Source organism: Gossypium arboreum, chromosome 4 (assembly GCF_025698485.1).
Source record: "Gossypium arboreum isolate Shixiya-1 chromosome 4, ASM2569848v2, whole genome shotgun sequence".
NCBI classification, from domain to species: domain Eukaryota; kingdom Viridiplantae; phylum Streptophyta; class Magnoliopsida; order Malvales; family Malvaceae; genus Gossypium; species Gossypium arboreum.
In genome coordinates, this window is record NC_069073.1 from 37,380,215 (window position 1) to 37,391,644 (window position 11,430).

Genomic DNA, 11,430 nt, shown 5'->3' on the forward strand with positions numbered 1-11,430 from the left:
CATTGATTTTCCCAGTTATGGATCGAAATAAATCCTTTCGATCAAATCCTCATAGAATTTAATTAGCTCAACAGCTGCCACCAAACTCTTTGAGGTGATTGGTTTTTATCAAATTTTGCTTCTTTGTTGATTTCTTAATGAATTAGGCTTGAAATTGATAAAAATTAAGCCTAGTTTATGAAAAGGACTAAATTGTAAAGCTTAATTGTTAGTTTTGTACATTAGGGAGCAAATTGAATAAAATGCAATTCTGTTATAAAATTTTAGTAGGAATAGAAAGTAAAATGCATTTACTGAGTAAATGTGAAATCAGATTTTAATCTAAAGCTTTAGATCGAAAGTTATAATTGTCCCAAGTTTAGAGACTAAATTGAGTAAACTGTAAAATATGTTTGAATTTTTATTTGAACGTAATTTGATATGGAATTTAATATTGTGTTATTGTTTAATTATTACTTGTAGCTAAAGACGACGCAAGGCAGTCAAAAGAGAAAGGAAAAGCCAGAGTTGACGACGATTGACACAAGCTTTCGGTTTGTATTTCTATGATTCGAGATTAACTTAAGTATTGTATATTCGTGATATATTGCATAATATGACATTGAGGTGAGTTGAAAACAATTATTTCAATGGAATTGATATGTTTGGGATTGAATATCAAGATATTGGACTAAATTGCATAGAATAGAAATTCACATAAATTAATTGAAATATGTTATTTGACATGGAATTGGGTTGAATTTGCTATATGATATGTTGAAATAGTGAAATTGATATTGAATTGAGAAAAATAGAATGTGAATTGAGTTATATGATAAGATCGAAAAATTGGTTACCCTATTAACTGTTCGAGCAGAGTCGTATATAGTTGGCATGCCATAAGATAGATTGAGTACAGGTAACTGCGACTATATGTCGATGAGCGCTAGGCACATTTTCCTTCGGACATTCCGATGAGTGTTAGGCAAAACTTTTACGTCGATTATACCGATGAGCGTTAGGAACAATCAATTTACTTCAGGTGTTCCGATGAGTCACTGGGTGCCAAATTGGTGTATTGGTTGGGATCTATGTATCCATTTGAGCCTGAGTCTGAGTCATGTTAATAGTGGATATAAATTACTCAATTGGTTTAATGATGCTCAAAATGAACTAATGTTATGAAATTGTACTACAGGTACATATATGAAATATATGATTATTGATAGTATGTGAAAGACTATGTAAATCAGTTAAACAAGCCTTGGGACCAATATGGAAAAATAACGATTGAATTGACTCGATTCAGAAATGAAATGCGATATTAATTGATATGTTAAATTGGATAGAATTGTGAACTTTAATGATATTGGTATGATATATTCAACTAGTTTAATAATTGAGGTAATATATATAGTTGGTTCATATGACATAATTGGGGTATCTTATGGCATATACATGTTTTATGGATTGAGGATTAGCATGATTTTCATATGAATTTTTTGATAATGGTATTTTAATTGGATGTATGCAATTGGTATAAACTTGTATTGCTTTGTCTTGAATCATGGAAATACCACTGAGCTTTATCGCTCAGTGTATAATTTGTTTTCCGCATACAAGTGTAGGTACATCCCAAGGTCCCGAAAAGTGATTTTAGCATCCAGCCAGAAATCCCTGACTCATCAATGTTTGTAAAATATCTTTTGTTCGTTATATGTCATATACCTATCCTGAGTCGGTTTGTGTATTATATGATCAAGTCACATTAGGAGTTAGAATGATGAATTAGAAATGGTTAAATGGTTGGATTGTATTGATGAACTAGGCAATTAAATGCTTTGTATGAGAAGATGAAATACTTGTGTTCATACTCAATTGTATATGTCCATTTGGTAATGTTTTGAAGTTCATGATTATCAAATATGAACTTGAATGATTATAAATTACAAATGATCATGTTAATAATGAAACATGTTGGAAATGTATGTTTGAAATGACATTTTGGTTGAAATGAAAATTAGTATTGATGGAAATGAATGATTAGGTGAAACAGGTTGGTGCCATTTTGGCCATTTTTAAAGTAGACGGTCACGTCGTGACGTAGAGCATTTATTATCGCGATGAGATCAAGTCAGTATGTTGCGTCGCGAAGAGGTACCCTGAAGTTGCAACATCAACCTGAAATTTTGAAAATATTACAATTTGATTCTATTCGATATCGGGTTAACAATAAAGCTTTCAAAAGCTCGTATAAGATTCAAAAATGATTACGTATTGTATTATACATATGTTTTACTTATATTTGAATCTTTAATTATTTTAAATCAAATATCATTTTATCGTAGTTACTCTGGTAACGAATGTGGCACCTTGTAACTTGGACCCGATGATTGGGTCAAGTATCGAGGTGTTACAATCACAAAATATATACAAATACTCAAAGAAAACTCATATAAACATGTTTAAAATGGAAAACACTAAGGGACTTGTGAGGAGAAGCATAAAATTCATTAATGTGCCAAGATACCAAGAGATAAAAAAAAATATGGCATATTAGAAATTTTGGTAAAGTCCTAGAAATTTTTGAGTAACTTTAGAAATTTCAATAATTTATTAGAAATTTTGGTAACGACTTAGAAGTTTTTGTAAATCCTTAAAAATTTTGGAATTTCCTTGTAAATTTTGGTAACCAAAATTTGAATTTATACAAAATTAATTTCCAACCCTAAATAATTTTAATTACAAAGTAAATTTATTATTATATATTATTTTTCATGTCATCTTATTTTAATGCATTAAGAAAATATATTTAAATATGTGATATAAACCAAATTCCATTACCAATCTGGATAAAATAAGAACTTAGATACTAATTTGAAAATTGGAACAAAATATAGATACTAAAAATATAATATCCCTTTATACTTTTCTTTTCCCGTTAGCATTTGAAGGGAGCTTAAGAAAATCTCATTCTGAGGAGCGCTCCCCGGAACGTGTGGTGAAGTGGCTTTATAACAGTTTAGTAGTGTGACGTGGCTTTATAACACTCACACTGTTCACGCTCCACTCTCTGTGTCAGTTCACGCGCCCTTACATTTCATTTCGTCTTCGTGATAGAAGCAAGAGAGCCAGGAAAAGAGTGAAAAGGAGATAAAAAAAGAAAGTTAAAACAAAAAGAAAAAAGAAAATTCTCAATCCAAAATAGGGTTAGGGTTATCCCTGATCCGGATAACGATTTCCACGCTCGAGTCTTCCAACTGAAAAATTAAACATGGGCGCCAATTCGTCACCAACAGACTTGACCACCGATCTCGATGAGCAGATCTCGCAGCTCATGCAGTGTAAGCCACTTTCGGAGCAGCAGGTACCTTAAATTTTTCTCTATCTGTTTGTTTCCAAGAAAGTGCCAAAATTTACCAGGAATTAATCCAATAATATATTTTTTAAAATTTGTGAATAATCGATTAGGCTCTGATTTGTGAATAGTGTTTATTGCAATATTTACAGCTAATTCTCTCTTTTTTTTTTCTGTTTAAATTTCAATTCAGAGTTATGAACAAAAACTGCAGCTTCTTTTTCTTCTTCTTTAAAGCAGGGAAAGAAAATGATTTATTTTTATTTGATATAGGTAATTTCAACATAACTCGGGGTATTTGCTCGGAATAAGTGTTGTGGGTTTAAATTTTAAACTTGTTGCTCCTGGAGTTTTCTTTGTTTCATCTTATTTGTGTTGTTTTAATTTGGGTCAATGGAAGCTTGTCTTTGTCTGTCTTGTGTTGTGGAATATAACTTTTAATAACTATTTTTTTCTCATAATGTATTGTTTAGGTCAGAGCATTATGTGATAAGGCAAAGGAAATACTGATGAAAGAAAGCAATGTCCAGGTTTATTATCTTAGTCTGGCTTGTGTTTCAGGCATCTATGTCTATATTTGTTTATTTATTGGCGTATTTTGGAGATGTTGAGATTGCTCCTCCGTAAACTGGGAAAGCATTGATTTTTGTTTTAACAGCCTGTGAGAAGCCCGGTGACAATTTGTGGTGACATCCATGGGCAGTTTCATGATCTTGCAGAACTTTTTCGAATTGGAGGGAAGGTACTTGTTCTGACTTTGACTGTTGATTTTTGTATTCAGTTCTGTTTCAGCGGGGAATGTGTAAAATAATTAGTTCAGACCTCAATGTTTTGAAGTTGGAGCTCTCCAGAGGTATCTTGATTGATCATATTTGTAATGCGAATATTTTTAATTTATGCTCTTTTGCATGCATTGACATGTGAACTTTTTGTCTCCACTGTCCAGCACTTTCATGCATAAGTGTTCTGTTTTAATAAAATTTGTCTACTTAATCTTTTACCTGTTTTTGCCATTAGATTGTGCTTTACCAGTGTCATTCATGCATTTGTAGGACGCTTTTCAACTAGTTATATGCTTTTCCCCTGTCTGTTACACAATTTTGCTTCATGATTGGTCTTTCCTTTGAGCGAATCCCTTAATGTGTTTTATCCTACTTGGCAGTGCCCTGATACAAACTATTTGTTTATGGGAGATTATGTGGATCGTGGATACTATTCTGTTGAAACCGTTACGGTATGTACATCTTAAATTATGAATTTCCTTTTTCAGCCCTTGTCATGAAATTTTGTGTTCTGCTTCTGCTAAAGTAGAGGCAGAAATAACATATTTAGATAACAATTTTAAGGGTTCTAAGTGCTAGTTGTGTTAATGGAATTTGACCACATCCTGCTATCAGGACCAGGAAAAACACCTGCCTTGGTTTAAACTCAAAAGCCTTCAACACTAAGAATTTGAAATGCCTTTACCTTTTTGAAGATTTCAGTTGTTGTTGGGCCAATAATTCTGGGTAAAGAGAGGGTGGGATCATTAGATCTTTGTTCGGATAGGAGTTTTGGATCTATAGTTACTGCACTATCTCCTATCACTTTAGGTCTCTATCTTGAAGGACTTTTAAATTCGATGTAGTACAGGAGGAATATGATGCGGAGCTTCTTTTTTAGCAGTTTATCATTGCTTTCCACTTCAATGATAGTATACTTCATGCTAGATATTTCTCAAAACACCGGAGTTAAATGATGTTGCGTACTGTTACTTTTTCTGTTCATAAAGATGAATATTATATCACACTCACAGACAATTTTGCATTTGCTAGCATAAACTTTGTAAGTAGAGATCAATAGCAAACTTAAGTCATTCAAATTTTCTATTTAGATGATACTGATTTTTTCTTCTTTCAGCTGTTGGTGGCTTTAAAAGTTCGTTATCCACAGCGGATTACCATTCTCAGAGGAAATCATGAAAGCCGCCAGGTATGAAATTTACCTTTTCTTCAAGGCCTTCATTCCTTGTCCAAACAAGTGCACATGTGCAAAAGTTTGGCTTTTTATGGTGTTATATTTTTGCAATTTGCACATCTGAGTCTTAGCAAAGAGTTTGATATGAACTCGACTATCATAGGAAATTTTAAGCTAATTCTTGAGCCTTTCCTTTTTGGGCAGATCACTCAAGTTTATGGGTTTTATGATGAATGTCTTCGGAAGTAAGTTCAATACACAACATCATTTAAAGGGCTGTAGTATTATGAGCCATCAGTGTACTAGCTTTACTAAATGTCTTCTTATTCTTTATCATTTTTCTTTTCAATGATATCTTCAAATTACTCTTTTTTCCAGTTAAGGGAAAAAAGTAGTATTGTATTTGCTTTACGTGGTATGATATACTAGATTTAAGTATCTGGAGGTAATACTCTTAAAATAAATTGCATATGTGGAGGCAATATAGTTGCTTCTTCCTTTTGCAAATCAATGACAATACTTTTTCTGGTGATTTACTTATAGGTATGGCAATGCTAATGTTTGGAAGATCTTTACAGACCTTTTTGACTATTTTCCATTAACTGCTTTGGTGAGTAAAACTAGTGCAAGGTGCATATTAATTTGAAGTAATTGCTTTAGTCTTGGTGTTATTTGACGTTTATGCTTAAATGGGCTTCTATTTTATTTGTCCTGTATACCTTGTATTGTTGTCTTTCTAGTATTATATAATTTTAGTTTAAAATGTTATTCCTATTTATTTTGGGGGTTTGAATGACTTTCCTATGCATTTATGCTTGCTATAATCTCATTACAAAGCATCTTGAGATATTTCTAAGAAACTAAAAGTCTCTTAGCTCCTAACCTTCAAAATGATATCATCAATTTTTCCAGAATGTAGGACTGTTTCTTGTATTTATGTTTAAGCTAGATTCAAGACAGCTAAAAGTTTTAACAAATAATTCACTGCATTAGAAGATTAATTGTTTAATGATTAATGTCAACTCAATATAACCAACTTCATTGCTATATGGTCTGTACCTGTCTAAAGGTTTATATGGCTTTTGTAATGTTTGCATGTTAACTCTGCACTTGCTAGAGCTGAAGTGGAGATGATGATAGTTAAAATGATATTGGTATTTCTGTTCACTAATGTAGTGCTGATATCTTCATTCTAGGTGGAATCAGAAATATTTTGTCTGCATGGTGGATTGTCCCCTTCAATTGAAACCCTGGATAATATAAGAAACTTTGATCGTGTTCAAGAGGTTCCTCATGAAGGACCCATGTGTGATTTATTGTGGTCTGACCCAGATGATAGATGCGGTTGGGGTATTTCACCACGTGGTGCTGGATATACTTTTGGTCAGGTAACTTATGTTCAGAGTGTCCAGTCTTCAACGCTTTTGTGGTTGCCTTTGCCTTCTATTCTTATTTTCTATAATCAAAATCTTGCATTCTTCTCTGCAGGATATATCTGAACAATTTAATCACACGAACAGTTTAAAATTGATTGCTAGAGCTCATCAGCTGGTTATGGATGGATTTAACTGGGCACATGTACATATGATTGTCAAAAGTTAAATTATTATTATTTTTTCTTGTATGCTCTGTGCAAATTGCTTCAGGTTGTTGATTCAGAATTATTTTATTGGGACAGGAACAAAAGGTGGTTACTATATTCAGTGCTCCTAATTACTGTTATCGCTGTGGAAACATGGCTTCTATATTGGAAGTTGACGATTGCAAGAGTCACACATTCATCCAGGTCTCTCTCTCTTTCTAACCTTTTGCAATCTCTGCGTGCACTTTTGTTCACAAATAAATGTAAAAGGAGCAACGCTAACCTTTGAAATTGACTCCTTGGATTCTTTGCGTATTTGCAAAATCATTAAGTTCATCTTGCTGCAGTTTGAGCCAGCTCCAAGGAGAGGTGAACCTGATGTTACCCGTAGAACACCGGATTACTTCCTGTGAAGCAGCTATATGCCACAACTTATTCAAGATACTCAACTTTTGTTCCTCTCCTCTCCCCTTACATAGTCAGGTAGTTGTGGATCCTTTGCAGATGTCTGTTGCATCTACTGCCTGCCATTCTTACATATCTTTTTTTTTTTTTTTGATATGGTGAGCACCAAAAGCATGTATATGCTAGCTATGAAGATGACCTTTAATCTGTCTTACCCTTCGATTTTCTGTCATAGTGATTGCATAGCAGATAAAAGATGGGCAATATTGGACTGTATCCATTATGCAGTTCTTTTTAATTCTGATTCCTTTTTTTTGTTGTTGGGGTGGGTCATCCTATCTTTTTGACCTTGGTACAGAGATGGAAAACTTAAATACGTAATGTGTTTATTGCTTTCTGAGAAATCCGTCATTATTAACAGGGTGACACATCTCCCCGTAGTGTATGAATAATGGTTGTTTTACTTTCCCCCCAAGTATCCATAACCTAACCTTAATATTTGTTGGGGTTGAAAGAACGGGAATGGGGGTAGAATAACCCTTCCATGATGTCAATTTTATTGTTAGTTTTAGGTTGGGTAGGTTTCTGAGTAGCAATGTATCCGTATATATTTTATTGATCATAAATGTATTTAAAGTCTTTTACGAGGGATAGGGAATGTTGAGGGATCCAACATTAGAGTGAAGGTCTGTGCTTCGGTTGACCTATAAATTTAGATATTTATGTATTTTCATGTTATTCTCATACATTCTGATGTAGTAGAAATTTGAAGGATATAGGTTAGGTCTTGTAAAATTACTAGTTTATTTCCAATTTGTTAAAAATTGAATTTTCTTTCAACTTGGAAAATACATCTAAACTGAGTTTTTAAGTTGAAAGAGCCAAACTTGCTCTCGAAAATAAACTCAATTCTAATTTCTGTTGGGAAAGGAGTAAGAATGCCAATATTTCCTTTTTTAAAACAATTAATCGCAATTGATTTGGAGTGAGACCACGCAAATAATATTTTTTTAAAAAGATTGATTGAAAAATGTTACTAAACCAGTGTCATTATGGTTTGATTTTAAGTAAATGGAAAACCTGGGCTTGAAATAAATTTAGTATTAGTCAACTAAATAAATAAACATATGATCAATGAAAATCAACTCATTGATTTTTTCCATCTCTATTTTTCTTTGAAGAATTGCTAATCTAATGCTTCTAACTCATTTTTGTTTAATGTTATTTATAATGTTTAATCTTAATTTTAAATGATTTAATGCTATAATAATAATTGACAATCATTTTAAAGTGATTAGTGTAATTTAGTTAAAAATTAATTTTAAAAATCGAATTTAATATCGATATGATCACTAATTAAATGTTAATTAATTATTTAGTATTGATATCTTTTATCTATTATTAAAATTAATTATTGTGAATAACTTAATCCAACTTCAACTTAATTGCATAACTCAAATTATTACAAACTTTATTATATAAAATACAATTTAATAATATAATAAATAGTAAAATATATTTCCATTAGTTTATAAGTTTTTACATTCGTTATAAATAATGGAACCGTCATCCAAATTGACACATTAGGCATCATCTATAAATCTATATATAATATAAAAAAAGTACATAGGTTATATATGCAAGAACTGGGGCTCTCTCACTTTTTGCATTTAATTTCTATTTTATCTAATATTTTTCATTAAATATGAATTTAAATATTTATTAACATCCCGTGCATTCCCTACATATTATATCTAATATTTATTAATTAAAATATATTATAAAATTGTATCTATAAATTCATATTTAAAATTATATTAAAATATAACTAATTTAAATATTAAAAATAGTTTAAAATATTAACTGAATCTTAATATATCCCGTATATTAAAATATTCATAAACTTAAAATATAATATGAGCCTATATTTAATATATTTAAGTTTATACATTGATCCATATATTAATAATATTTTAATAAACTCAATTATGACTCGTAAATTAAGATATATTAGGTGTGTTTTAATATAATATTAAATTGAAACACTATTTTAATATTAAATGAATTTAATTTTATATTTTAATTATTAAACACATACTATCTTAGAGGTCATATTTAGATTTAAACTTCTCTAATAATTTTGTTTTAACATATTTTAATTAACTAATTTATTATAATTTAAATTAAACATAAATATTTGTTTAGTATATTTCAATATACTAATTTATTTAGTTTATATATTTAGTGTATTTTAATTAAGCAACTGGTTTAAATTATTTTTAAATTATCACATTTTCTTAAAAGTACTTTTTAAATTACATAACTTATCTATTCAATATATATATATATATATATATATATAATAAGTTAAACAAAATTTTAAAAATAAATATTTGTGATAAATTTAAATAAAATGATAAGTTTAATATTAATTTGAATTTCTGTATTTGCGTGATTAATTATAGCCTAAATTAGGTTTACATTTTAATTATAAATACTGGCTTGAAAATTTTCTAATTTCTCCCGCTCTACCTATGTCTCAAATTTGTTTATATTTACTGCAAAATCCATTTTCCCTTCTAATCAATCATAAATTTCTATCAATTTTCTTTGAAATGCCATGTGCAACTTGTGAGGCCGGGATGACGGTGAAGATCAATATGGCTATGGTAATACGAATGAGCATGAAGAGGAGGCGCGGCTCCCGGAGCATGTATCGCACTGCATGCCTGACAAATGCTCATGGTTTAACCGATTAAGGAATATGAATCTGAAGCATGCTGAGTCTCATGACCTCTTTTATCTGGACTCCTACCTCGTTTATCTTTAATTTAAAAAATTAAACCCAACTTATGCGGTAAGAGAAAATTAATGATGTTAACACAGTTGTATTATTTTAATTTTTTATTTTTAATTAATAATTTTAATATATTTGTATTATTTTATTTTAAAATTTAATTTGAATATATAATACATATTAGATATTAACATAACATAGAAAACAATATATTACATGTATTTGGATTAAAATTTCAAAAAGGTAATATTTATATACCAAATATAAAATATTAAAATTTTACATTAACATTTACAATTTAAAATGAATTCATTAAACTAGAAGCTATAGCATCTCTTGTTAATTCTATTTCAAAACCACTTGAATTGTTTGATTCACCACTATCATCATTACCATCATCACTTTCTCCATCATGCACATCTTCTCCATTAATAATATTCTCATATGTCCTGTTAATATTTTCGTATTCCATAAAATCTGTATCATTTCGACCGATATATTTTCGAATAAAATTGTATATAGCCATTGTAGCAACAGCAATCATCATTTGCTTTTCTTTTTATCACACTACATAATGATGAATGTGAATAATTGAATATCTCTTTTTTACCAGATATTGGTCTACCTCTATGAAAGTCATGTAAGTGATATCGCTGACCTCTATATGGTCCAATATAACACTTCATTTAAGGATATCTAGAACCAACAATATAATATTTTCCTACATGTCATAATATGATAAACAATTAATTCAAGAATTGTTTATTTTTAAAAATTATAAATTAAAGAACTTATAATTTATTATTTAAAAAATAAATGAAATATCTTATCATTTGGTGGGTGTGAAAATTTGTATTTTGAATCTCGAATTGCATCAAAAAATATTCTAGTGTCATGTGTCAGTCCTTCCCATCCAGCCATAAGAAATGTAAAACAAATCAAAATCTCACATTGTCATAACATTCTGAGTCGGGACACATTTTCTTCCGATGTAGAGAATTTTTTCATTTGGTGGAAGAATAGTCACAATATAAGTATCATTAATTGCACCTATGCAATCCTGAATAGATAATCATATTACTCCCATCATATTTTTAATTAAAAAATATTAGAATATAATAATATAATATTAAGTTTTAATCTTAAAATGTGACATATATCTAGAATTATTACGTATTTGTTCGGGTATTGAGCTAAAAAAAAATCTTTGGGTGCAATTAGATCAATAATCATCCTTTAAACTTTTTTAAGCACAATCGCAAAGTATCAATTTATTGTTGCTCCAAACCTTTGAAATCTTTCTCAACATTGGGAAAATTTTTCACCTGTGCCCAAGATGTACAAAAAAATTCT

General features: G+C 30.1%; 1 protein-coding gene across 3 annotated transcripts; it reads left to right on the forward strand.

Annotated features, from left to right (window-relative positions):
- Positions 1–2,925: 2,925 nt before the first annotated feature.
- Positions 2,926–8,075, forward strand: LOC108458472 (serine/threonine-protein phosphatase PP2A catalytic subunit). 3 transcript variants are annotated; one of them, XM_053027143.1, is made up of 12 exons: positions 2,926–3,346; positions 3,531–3,610; positions 3,811–3,867; positions 3,996–4,079; positions 4,500–4,571; positions 5,237–5,308; positions 5,498–5,538; positions 5,837–5,903; positions 6,490–6,681; positions 6,782–6,871; positions 6,972–7,079; positions 7,223–8,075. In XM_053027143.1, the coding sequence occupies exons 3-12, from the start codon at positions 3,847–3,849 to the stop codon at positions 7,286–7,288; spliced, it is 813 nt and encodes a 270-aa protein (XP_052883103.1). In that variant the 5' UTR covers positions 2,926–3,346; positions 3,531–3,610; positions 3,811–3,846; the 3' UTR covers positions 7,289–8,075. The 3 variants fall into 3 exon arrangements, with proteins under 3 accessions (XP_052883103.1, XP_017613381.1, XP_052883102.1); XM_017757892.2 differs by lacking the exon at positions 3,531–3,610 and having other exon boundaries at positions 2,933–3,346; XM_053027142.1 differs by lacking the exons at positions 3,531–3,610; positions 6,782–6,871 and having other exon boundaries at positions 2,933–3,346.
- The last annotated feature ends 3,355 nt before the right edge of the window (positions 8,076–11,430 follow it).

Coding starts and splice junctions, on each gene's coding strand:
- LOC108458472 (XM_017757892.2), top strand. CDS start 3,254: ATGGGCGCCAATTCGTCACCAACAGACTTGACCACCGATCTCGATGAG. Junction 5,539..5,836: donor TATGATGAATGTCTTCGGAA/GTAAGTTCAATA, acceptor ATTTACTTATAG/GTATGGCAATGCTAATGTTT. Junction 5,904..6,489: donor ATTTTCCATTAACTGCTTTG/GTGAGTAAAACT, acceptor TCTTCATTCTAG/GTGGAATCAGAAATATTTTG.